Below are 11,530 nucleotides of genomic sequence, written 5' to 3' on the forward strand. Positions count from 1 at the left end.
CTAACTTAATTGTTGAAGTCTAGTTCAAGAAACAAAAATCCCACTTTTAAAGGAGATTGATATGCCGAGTATTAGTTCTTAACGACGTTGGAATGAAAATTAAATCAATGTCTTGTTCCAAATAAAATTATTGAAACTCTAATTACATTTGCGTGAGAATTGTGATTCGAAATTTAAATTTAATTATAATTAAGACATATATATAAGTAAAGATTTATTTTTTTCATAATTCATTTTATAATCACAGTATGAATTTATATAAATTATTTTTTATATATATCTATAAATAAATATTTAATATTTTAGAATTATTATAATAATATTTTATTATTTATACTCGTAATTTTTCACAATTTGAGGTCACATAAAACTTTTGTGTTAGTTTATATATATTTTATAGTTTGTATTTTCGATACAATCTTAAAATCACTAAAATTAGAGAATCAAAGCGTGAAGCATTAGAGCACCTGACCTATTCTGTGTAACCCGGCACCAACACAGTCCCTTATTTGCTTCGCGTCCGGTATTTTAACCCTAAGGACGCCTCCTTTCTTTTCATCACTCGCCGGGAAGTACCGGCCAGAGCGACCGCCGATCGCGATTGTCCTCTCGGTCCGAACGCTAACCCTAACCCTAAACATTTCCTGTTATTCTTATTCTCCAATCGGAGTGCATGAAAACTAGCGACCGTGTAGTTCTCAGTTGGATTCTAACGAGCTGTGGTTGGAAAGAATGCAATTGTGGAGCTTGAGTCCCTGGAGAAGGAACTTATTCCCATTGTTCGGTTCGGTTGCTTGCGTAACTCGGAGCCAATCGAAGGTTGCGCCCGGCATTGTTTGGCTACACGGTCACTCTAACGCTATTGCCCATCCGGATTACTCCGAGATTTGGTTCGTCAAGGTTATATGTACGCTCTGTATTCGCTTCTCCACAAGGCTTCTTGATGTTGGCCATTCCGATTATGTCCGTAACAATCTAACTCCTTTGATAGCGTTTGAAGTTGTTAAACGCCTAAATTGTAGTTATTTTAATCCAAAGTTAGCTTTTGAGATCTTTCAGTTGACCAGGATCAGTTTGAATCTTATTTATCCGCCAGCAGCTTATGATATGCTTGTAAGGTCTCTTTGTCAAATAGGTTTCCATGATTTAGCTAAATTGGTTTTTGAGTACATGAGGATTGATGGGCATCTGCCTGGTAATTCAATTATAGGATTCTTGGTATTGTCTTTTGCTCACGCGGGTAAGTTTGATAATGCAAAGTGGGTGCTTTCCATTGCCCAATCCGACAGCATAAAGATTCACCCTTTTGTATCTAATAACTTGTTGAGCTTGATGGTGAAGCAAAATAGGGTACAGGAAGCTGTGTGCTTCTTCAGAGAGCATATTTTAAGGTTTGAATGCTATCATCCTGATATTTACACGCTAAATATTGTATTGCGAGGTCTATGCACAGTAGGTGAGGTCGAGAAAGCTTTTGAGTTTTTCGATGAGATGGGGAGCTTTGGTTGTGTGCCCGACATAGTAACTTACAACACACTTATTGATGGACTGTGTAGGGCACGCAATGCTGATAGAGGTCTGCAGTTGCTGAGGGATATTCAGTCGGGGGATTTATTTTCTCCAGATGTTGTGACTTATACATCAGTGATATCTGGATATTGCAAGATAGGCAAGATGGAGGTGGCTTCCAATATTTTTGATGAGATGATTGTTGCAGGAGTTAAACCTAGTTCAGTTACCTTCAATGTTCTCATTGATGGTTTTGGCAAGGGCCATGACATGCGATCCGCAATGAAGATTTATGAAAAGATGCTTTTTCTTGGTTGTCTTCCTGATGTTGTCACTTTCACGTCTCTAATGGATGGGTATTGCCGGTGTGGGCAGGCGGACCAGGGATTGAAGTTTTGGGATGAAATGAATGTGAGAAACCTGTCTCCTAATTTGTATGCTTTTTCTGTTCTTATCAATTCCTTGTGCAAGGATAATAGAATTTATGAGGCTCGCGATCTATTAAGACAGTTGAGACAGAGAGAGGATATCATTCCCCAACCATTTGTCTACAATCCTGTGATTGATGGATTTTGTAAGGCTGGTAATGTGGATGAGGCAAATGCCATTGTTGCAGAAATGGAGGCAAAGAGATGCAATCCTGATAAACTGACGTTCACCATTCTCATTATTGGGCATTGTATGAAAGGGAGAATGTCTGAAGCAATAAACATATTTTATAAGATGTTGGCAATTGGTTGTGCCCCAGATGATATTACTTTAAATTCTCTGATATCTTGCCTTTTGAAGGCTGGGATGCCTAATGAAGCCTTCAAGATAAGGCAGACTGCAACAGAGGACTTGAACTCGGGGATTTCATATTTAGGCAGAAGTGCTCGAATCAGGGAAAATATGGGCATTCCAGTGGCTGTTTAGTTGAGAAAATTGTTTCAGCTCTATATCTGGCCCTGTGTGGGCTTGGCAATTGTATGGTGTTCTTCCGGACTATACTTCGATATGAACTGGACTTCCAAATTATGACACCAATACTTTTTTACATGGTAAGCATTCTCTGCGTGTCTGTTTGTTGATATAATCTAACATCTTCTCTAGAAACTTTAGCAAATTTCTAGAGTAATGCTATTTTGGTTGGATAATCACTCATGCATTTAGTTGCTTAGTTACTGGAATGTGATTGTGGGTATATTCTTTTTACTTGTTTTCATGGTTTTTCTGATCCCTACCTATTGGGATTAAAGCTTGTGATTATTGTTGTTCTTCTTCATGGTGTTTATCATAAATTACTTTTGGAGTCAACGAGTTAATTGCATCTGAGGAAGTTAGAATTGGATGTGCAAGGCAATTCTGCTGTCCATTTCTTTGGAGAATGTAGCAGTTCCGTTCTTATTGAAGTTTAGCTGCCTTCTCCATTGTATTACTAGGGTCTGAAGCAAGATAGGGACACTTTGCACGCCTAAACAAGGTTGATACAGATTGATCTACCTCCTCTATATACCCTTTCTATCCCAGTATGTATATATCTTAGACTATAACTTATTTTCGAGCATTATCTTTGTGTCTTTAGAAGCCTGTCCACATCTGTGTTTGATGCTCGTGCCACTTAATTCTATCTTCATAGGTCAAAATGTTGGTAGCATAGTTTCCTAAGAAGGATAAAAGCTTCTTGTTTTATTCAATTAGTGAAAAAAATCAAGATACTTGGTCATGCCAATATCTGGAAGATGGCTTTTCCAATTGTTGTCATCACTTACGGATGGCAAGGCCTGGAACTGTATTTTTCACCACTATTCTCCCCATTTTCTATTAATATCTTCCATTGTATTGTGTGGTGGAGAAGGTAGGCAACTCCTAGTAAATCCCTGGAGGAGTCCTGCATGTTCAAAAATCTCAATTCCTGTGGCCCATCGATTCCTCTAGAAAAATCTTGTGTGTGAGATAATTGTGTTAGAGGGCAGATGGAGCTTAAGGGGTTGCATGTTGCCTGCTTACATAACCTTACATTTTACTTTGTTTATGCCAAAACCAAACTAAGCTTGATTGCCATGATGAAAAGTCGGCGATATTTCTTTTCCCAATTAAGACATGCAATGCTATTGTTATCTTACTTGTAGGGATGTGATACCTAGTAATTTTCCATTCTTCCATAAGTTGGAAGGATGTGAAGGGCACGGCATATTTAACATTCAAGATCCTTATAGGAAAGGGAAAGCAAGCGCTATCTGCTTGAGGAGGGGCTTGACTACACTGAACTGCAGCCAGAGCTGCTCCGGGTTATGATATACTGAGTTGAGGTTTAGGAGGTTTTTGACACCAGCATAACTCCAAGAAATCAGTAATCAGAAATTCTTGATCTGTCTCTGTATATGGGGTAGTTCAGTTCAGATCAGATCTGCAAAAGGAAAAAGCAAAAGAGAAGAAAAGCAAAAATGCAAAAGGAAAAAGCAAAAAAGAGAAGAAAAGCAATCTCAGGGATCTGAATCATCAGCTTGTCTGCAGTGTTGAAATGTCTTCTGTATCCTTTGTATTTTTATTTTTGGGATTACCGCTCTTGCACAGTCTCCCGCTGTTCGTTCCCTAGATTTCGACAGAGGAGGTAAATTGCAGGTGGAGGCTTTGCCTCACTACGCAGGGCAAAGAATCAAACCCATGACTTACTGGTGTGAATCTCAGTTTATCGTGGACCAACCACCTGACTTATGCCCTAGGAGCATCCTTTGTATTTTTATTCTTTTCCTTTGTCTAGATGGTAATTGATATAATTAATTTTAGATGACAGTTCTCAAATTCTTATGCATTTTTTTATTCTTTTTGCAGTCTCTAGGATCGGAAAGGTTGATATTGGAAATTGTGACTTAGATTTGTGTTTCCAAAACCCTGTATTAATTGAGACCAACCCCACCACGGGCTGGTCTTCCCTTCTCTGTGGTCCTTCATGCAATCCACGCCAGTCAATATGATTGTGATATTACATTGTTAGCATGATGATGTGATATTATTGTTATATTGAATATTTTTGGATTATGCATGATTTTTGTCAACAACTATTTGAACTTGATGGTATTTGCCGTGGATGTTTAATTTTCAAAAGCTTAACAGGTGGGAAGGTGCATATTTTTGTGGCTCTCTTGATTGAGTGAAGCTTGCATATCCCATAAATTTTTATGTGCAATTTCCAGATCATCAATCATAGATTACTGATTTCATGAATGCTTATTTTGTTTTATTGGTTTGTCATCAATTAATGGTGTTAATATCTTTTGTGGTTTGTAGGTACCTGATGAAGTAGCTTGGTTCAGCTTTGCTGTCTTTGCAGATTACTAAATAGCTGAATTTTGTGTTTTCTCTCTGCATAGTGGTGAAAGTAGCTGCTGCCATGAGAGGTTCTCTCATCCCCACCCTTTTATGTTCCTTGTTTGAGTATAATTTTGAATTCCTTCTTGTATTTAGAAGAGGATCTATGCGCAATCATTTGAATTTAAGATATGCATGCCAATTGTACCAGAAAACATTTTAGTACCCTACCGATTGCAAATTGTTATGGTCCTTCTAGGGCATAGCATATATATATTATGTTAAATTGTCATTTTAACAATCCCATAGTTTTTCCTTTTTTTAAATATGTTTATATCTGAGATTTTCATCAAAGATAATGATCTAAAGTGTAAGAGAATGGGGGTTTTGGTATGTCACCACCAAGCCTAAAGCGGCCTTGGTTTTGTAGGTTCTACCCAGTCAATTACTTCTGTATCATATGTTTGCATAAGTTATCCCCATTAAGTTTTCTTCAGCCTATTCTATCTCTTATCTCTAGAAATGTGTTTTTAGATGATTAGTTTAAATACACCCCCCCCCCCCCCCCCCCCCAATATATATATATATACATATACATAGAGAGAGAGAGAGTGAGAGAGGGATTAATTTTTACTACTATTTGTTTGGCTTCTGTTTTGGCCTATATTCTGTGACTTCTTTGGAGCATGTGCTATGGCATGTAAATTTTTTATTTGCTTACTGGTGCAAAAATCATAAGAAACTATTTGATATTGACTGCTATGGCTGTTTCTAATTGACTAGGATAATTTTAAGTTAGCCCTGTTTGTTCGCAATGACTTGCAGAATTCAGATTTTATATGGACAAGTTTGGAGGTGGATTGGGATATTTATAAGACAGTGGGTAACATCAGTAGAGTTTCTTCTCCATCTCTTTCTCTCTTGACGTTCATCCATTCACAGGTATCATTTGGCAGTAGCATTATTGGCAATCTGGTTTTGCTTGTTTTTGGTGGCATGGACACGCATTGAAGGCCAAAGTTCCGTACCATATTCAATGAGATTAGCATGCTTCTTTTAAGCGAATGGTATGGCATCATCATGGTATACCATGCCACCAAAAACAAGAATTGTTGATTTGGATTTCTTTTCGTTACTGTGAATTGTTGATTTGGATTTCTTGTTGCAGGGCATCACAGTCTCTCCCTCATCAATTCAAAATTGTTGATTTGGATTTCTTGTTGCAGGGCATCACAGTCTCCCTCATCAATTCAACAATTGTGTTCTTGAGATAGATAGGGCTGAGAACACTTGGATGCCAAAAGTGGTTTAAATTGCTACAGGGTGTTGTGGCTATGTTGCTGCTTTCATTCTTCCAGGAAGAAATTCAAAACACCTCTTCAATATTGGATCTGTTCTAAATTGAGGGCAGTATGCACGTCATGAAACCGATGCCCGGGTTCGAAGTTGAGGAAACGTTTTGCAAAGCGGGAGAGTTTTGTACATGGGAGATGAACCTTGGTTGAATATCCCAGGTTGAACCAATGCCCGGGTTCGAAGTACGACCGATGCCCAGGTTCGAAGTTGTGGAAACATTCTTGCAAAGTGGGGAGTTTTGTGTGTTGAGACAACAGAACCTTTTGGTTGAAGATCCCGGGTTTTTCTTTCAAGGTTGCCGTAGTCCGAGGTCCCAAAATCTGATACCGGAACAATAACACACTAGCAAAGTTGGGAGCTAGCTGATCGAGCTGAGGCCCTACACTGCTCTAGTTGCTGTGAGACAGCCTATTTCGCGACACTCAAATTGGACTAATTAAGGATCCGATATTTGATTCGCTAATGTTAGTAAATTATCAATTACTTTTTAAACATCATAGAAGGGTGCACACTTGATCGTGGCCTTTATGTTTTCGTTCTTTGTTTAACCTGGTTTGGGTATCGAAAATGGTTGTTAATTTTGGAAGCATCATCCACTCTATGTGGATTGTGGCCTTTGTGTTTTCGTTCTCGATTGTGGATATCGAAAGCTAACTCACAACAAAGTATATAAAATTAAGGTTATTGTCTTCTTATTTTAATTTTTAATTGTGAATTTATTTTTAATTTTATATTTTAAGATTGTTGAAAATATATTTTTTTTATAATTCTAAAAAGTTGTTTCTTAAATCAAATTTGGGTGAAGTTGGAATCCGCCAACAATGATAGAACACCAATCGACAGTAGCTTACAACGACGGGTGACGAGGGCGAGGTAGCCTGAAGAAGATGTAGATGAATGGCCGTAGTAAGGCAATGGCGATCGTCAACTAAGAGGTGGTCGATAATAGCGGAGGTGATTGGATCGACGATCGTGGCGATTGCTAGGAACCTTAGCCAAAATAATGAAGAATAATTGTAAATGAACGTGTTTATAATGAAAATGATCAAAATGAGATTTTTTTGTTTTTAATTGTGTATAATTTTTTTTTGAGTGTTTTGAAAAAAATATTTTTGAAAATAGGTAAATAAACATATTTTTACTATTTTAAAAAATTAAAAATAACATGAAAACAAAAAAAAAGAACAGGATCTTAGGTTTTTGTAACATAGAAGTCCACACCTTAGTACTTAAAGAATTCTATTGGATGTATTTTGAAAGTATGTACCAAATGTAAACTAAGTTCATACCTGAAAGTTATAGGTATGGCAAATAAATAATTTTAAATCACATTCTAAATTAAATGCGATAATTGAAATTTTATACGTTCTTGCCTATAAAAGTATCTATTGTTAGTTTTTCTTAGGGTTGATATTCTAATGTTTGAAATTTATAGAATATCAATATTTAATAATTATAAAATATTAAATTTAGAATGATTATAAATACATCTAAAATGGGGTAAAGCTTGTGTTTGTAAAGCTTTGTAGTAGAGTCGGTGTACATGCATGCATATGATGATAAGTCGGCGAAGGAGGGAAAGGATTAATTAATGGCTCAGAGAGGGAAATGGCATCAACTCAGATTAACCAGTTACCGGTTTTGCATTAAATTATTATTTTCATTGTGCAATTACGGTTTTATCCCCTTGAAGGAGAGAGCCGTTATCCCGAAGAACTCAAATCTCGTCCGTCCACGTGTGATCCACCCAGCAACCGCTTCTATCTTCCATGGGTCAATCGTCAACCTGCGAATGAAGGGTAGTATCGTCTTTCCCCCGGAAATTCCTTTTCGCTCACACAATCTTCTTGCCCTATATAAAAAGCGTGAAACCCCGATATTTCAAGCCCCCCCTCTCTCTCTCCCCTCTCCCTCTCTCGTTCTCTCTGTCGTTTGCTGTGATCCGAATGGAGGAGGATACCTCGGCATCGGCACGCAAAAGAAGAAGAAGAAGAAGAAGCATCCAGAAGAACTCGAACTTGTCGAAGAATGAAATGGACGCGGCTCTTCTACTCGTTCAACTTGGAAATCTGAAGGAAGAAGAAAGCGAAGGAGAGTCTTACGGTGACGTATCTTCTTATAATTCTTATGAAATCGAGAAGATCCTTCGGAGTCGCGAGAAATTGTCCGGAGGAAGAAGAAGAGCAAATTCCAGGAGCTCTTCTGTGGATGTAAATCAGATACTGGAGCATTTATTCGGCGAGAACGGTAAGTTCGATCGCCTCTCGAAATCATACTGTGTCGGCCATATCGTATTTTTTGCAATTCATCTGGAATTTTAAGATATATGCAGACAATCATGCACCGGCACACATCATATATATGCGTGTGTGTATATATATATATATATATATACGAACACATGGTATAGATCTGCTCGGTTACTAAGCATATACTATATCTCGGTTATTGTAAGATGAAGAGAACTTCTTCTTCTTTTTTATATTTTGGTTGATATTATTGTCCGTATAGCTTGATAATTACATGACCTTTTGGTGTCCATAGAAGCTGCTATTAAATCTTAATTAATAGCTTCGGTTTTGCCCTTACCGCCTGCATTTGCCTTTGGATTCCACCAGACACATATTCACTCATATCTTCAGCCTTGTGAGCTTCTTCACCATCAGACCTTAAAGTTCCAGTTCCTCTTTCTATTCTGCCCTACTCGTGTTTCTCAACTCAACCAGTTAATATCAATTTTGCCCAAGTGAGCTGCACTTAAACCTAGTACAGAAGAGTTAGTATATATTATACCTTACTCCTATTACATTGTACCATATGCTTGTCGATGATCATGATTTCAGCCATTGATGTCATTTTAGGACCAGTTATTTTTTTCATTTTATCTGTTTTAGAGAGATAACACTTACTATCCAACAACTTATAACTATATATGCTTCATAATGTACTAGATAAATTTTAAGGTTGAGGAGGAAGTGAATTCTTGATCAATTCACTTATCATTGATCATAACTTTTAGATTGGCAATCTGGACTTTCTGCTAACATATATTTGGAGAAATTTCACTACTTTCGTTTCATCTAGTACCATGTATCACATTACCCCTCTTGCATAAATTGTAAACACCAGTCCTTCTCCCCTCATTTTATACAAATATGCCATTTCCATCTTATCCTTTTAGCTTAACAAGGTTAAAGTGAGGAATAGGAATTGGATGTACAATTATACCCCCGAGTCGATGGTAAAATATTGAGACATGTTTTTATTTCAAGATTATTTTAAGTATATCAACTCCTTCATGATCATGTGCATGTCACGTGATTTTTTTCCATCCATCTTGACTGGCATGTTCCTAGCAGAGCAGGAAAATGATCATCTGTTATAGTAAGGAGGCTCAATTTATAATTTATGTATGAAGGGGCAGCTAGGTTTATACGAATTGTTAGATGGAAAGAGTTCGTATAATGTTCTCTACACGTATTTATGCGTGATCGGCACTAAAGATAAGACAAATAGGAGTTGCCACTTTTGTTAGTATTCTTATATTTTTCCTCAATAATTTCTTCTTTTTTTTTTAGTTTTCAACTACTTTTCGCTGCACACGTCTAAGAATATTCAAAAATGTAATAATTACAAAAACTTTCCACTAAGTTGTCATTTTCTGCGGTGTGTTCAGGAAAATAGATTTTTGTGTCGATGTTAATTTCCTTCTGTGATAAAGACTGAGACTTGTCATGCCCAGTTAGAAGTTGTGGAATCCCAAGACATTTTCTTTGCTTAACTCTTTTAAAAAACCATTAATTATTCATTACCCTCTTTTTTTTTTTAACTAAGTGTTGTTACCACTCATTAAGATATAATAAATATATTTTATTTTTAAAAAGTTATATTATTACCTTTTATTTTTAATTTTTAAATATTCTTAGTGATGGTGATAAATCCTAAATTTTAAACCTAATCCCTAAACAGTTTATTAATTAATAAAATTATTTTAAATTTAAAATAATATATAATAAATAAACTGTATTTGAGAACAAAATATATTTGTTGTATTTTAATCATTGTTATTGTAACACTGATTATATTAGCCCTCTTTAAGCTTCACCACTAATCCTTGGCATTTAAGAAAGAGAAAAAAAGGGGGCGGATGGTGACGGAAGATTCTCTCTAGCTTCCGATGGAAGACATAAAAATAGAGGTGAAAGGAAGAGAGGAACCCTGTTCAGCTAGGTAGGAATTAATCTTAAAGGGATAATAGTCATTAGTTACTGATTAGTTCATTAATATATTAATTGGAGATCTTCATAGAGCGAAAATTGTTCCAGTTGCTGCTTGTAAATAAATTGACACAAGATAATATTTATCTTCTTGTTACTTAATTGTTCAATTTGGATAAATTTTTGACAAAAGAAGAGATGATGACCCTAGTACTATTTTAATAACATACTCATCTTTATACATTTTCTATAGAATTCTTATAATTCATATTATAATAATGTGTCCTAGCAAAATCTACGCCGTCACTGTCTGCAAAAATTTTGTATTTTCAACGGTTAAGTCGTTCATCATGTAAAACATAAGGTGTGGTCCATGTTCACAATTTCGGCTTTGCACATTTCATTGCTTACATGTGAGATTTAAAGCCCACATATGCACGCAAAAAATGTCTCGCACGCATGTGTTGAGATGGAAATGGGAGATTGATTACCATTTGCAGGCCCAGAAAGAGAAATGCGGTACCAGAGCAACACGACAAAGCCAGAAATGAACGCAGCCCAACAGTTGCTTGAGCTTTCTGGGAACTCGGACAACTACAAGTGCCTAAAAGCGAAAGGAGGAGAAGAAAGCAACAGCGATACAAGTCATATAACTGATGCATCTTCATCTCCCATGGAAACACAACTGGAAGAAGTAAACACGACTCAGCAGCAGATGCTGCAGCTGCACCGCAACTCGGATAAAGAAGATGAACAAAGCGAAAGTGAGAGAAGTCATCTGTCTTGCGCGTTGGGAGAAGAAGGGAATTTTACAAGCGCTTACAGTTTCTGCCCAAGGAAGAAGAAGAAGCTCCGGCCTCTGGCTGACTTATATAGAATAACAAAGCCCGAGAATGTTACCGCTAGCCCTTAGAAAGTGAGGCCCAGGTGAATACTGTTTTTGAATTTTTGTTAACTGTATATTATCTTCGTTTACTTTAAATTGCAGAAGAGTTAATTTAACAGGGTTGGGTTCCCTACAAACCTTTGGTTTGGTTTTGCTTTCCCTGTCAGTATTAAGTGCCTTTTTTTAGTTTTAACCAAATACCAGTTAAAAACTCGTATAAGCGTTTTTTTCCTCCCAAGTAGCAAGTAGATTTCCACCCATCTGGCTACCT

General features: G+C 36.8%; 2 protein-coding genes across 11 annotated transcripts; both read left to right on the plus strand.

The window, feature by feature from the left end:
- Positions 1 to 459: 459 nt before the first annotated feature.
- On the plus strand, positions 460 to 6,770 carry LOC127801884 (pentatricopeptide repeat-containing protein At2g06000). 10 transcript variants are annotated; one of them, XM_052337385.1, is made up of 5 exons: positions 460 to 2,549; positions 3,621 to 4,255; positions 4,780 to 4,889; positions 5,626 to 5,742; positions 6,027 to 6,770. In XM_052337385.1, exon 1 carries the CDS (start codon positions 733 to 735, stop codon positions 2,422 to 2,424), a length of 1,692 nt encoding a protein of 563 aa, XP_052193345.1. In that variant the 5' UTR covers positions 460 to 732; the 3' UTR covers positions 2,425 to 2,549; positions 3,621 to 4,255; positions 4,780 to 4,889; positions 5,626 to 5,742; positions 6,027 to 6,770. The 10 variants fall into 10 exon arrangements, with proteins under 10 accessions (XP_052193345.1, XP_052193344.1, XP_052193342.1 ...); XM_052337384.1 differs by having other exon boundaries at positions 3,621 to 4,889; positions 5,626 to 5,867; positions 5,969 to 6,770; XM_052337382.1 differs by having other exon boundaries at positions 3,621 to 4,889; positions 5,626 to 5,867.
- Positions 6,771 to 8,053: 1,283 nt separating this feature from the next.
- On the plus strand, positions 8,054 to 11,418 carry LOC127801886 (uncharacterized). The gene is made up of 2 exons (XM_052337390.1): positions 8,054 to 8,403; positions 10,874 to 11,418. The coding sequence occupies exons 1-2, from the start codon at positions 8,103 to 8,105 to the stop codon at positions 11,284 to 11,286; spliced, it is 714 nt and encodes a 237-aa protein (XP_052193350.1). The 5' UTR covers positions 8,054 to 8,102; the 3' UTR covers positions 11,287 to 11,418.
- Positions 11,419 to 11,530: the final 112 nt, after the last annotated feature.

Source organism: Diospyros lotus, chromosome 5 (genome assembly GCF_014633365.1).
Source record: "Diospyros lotus cultivar Yz01 chromosome 5, ASM1463336v1, whole genome shotgun sequence".
Taxonomy (NCBI): Eukaryota; Viridiplantae; Streptophyta; class Magnoliopsida; order Ericales; family Ebenaceae; genus Diospyros; species Diospyros lotus.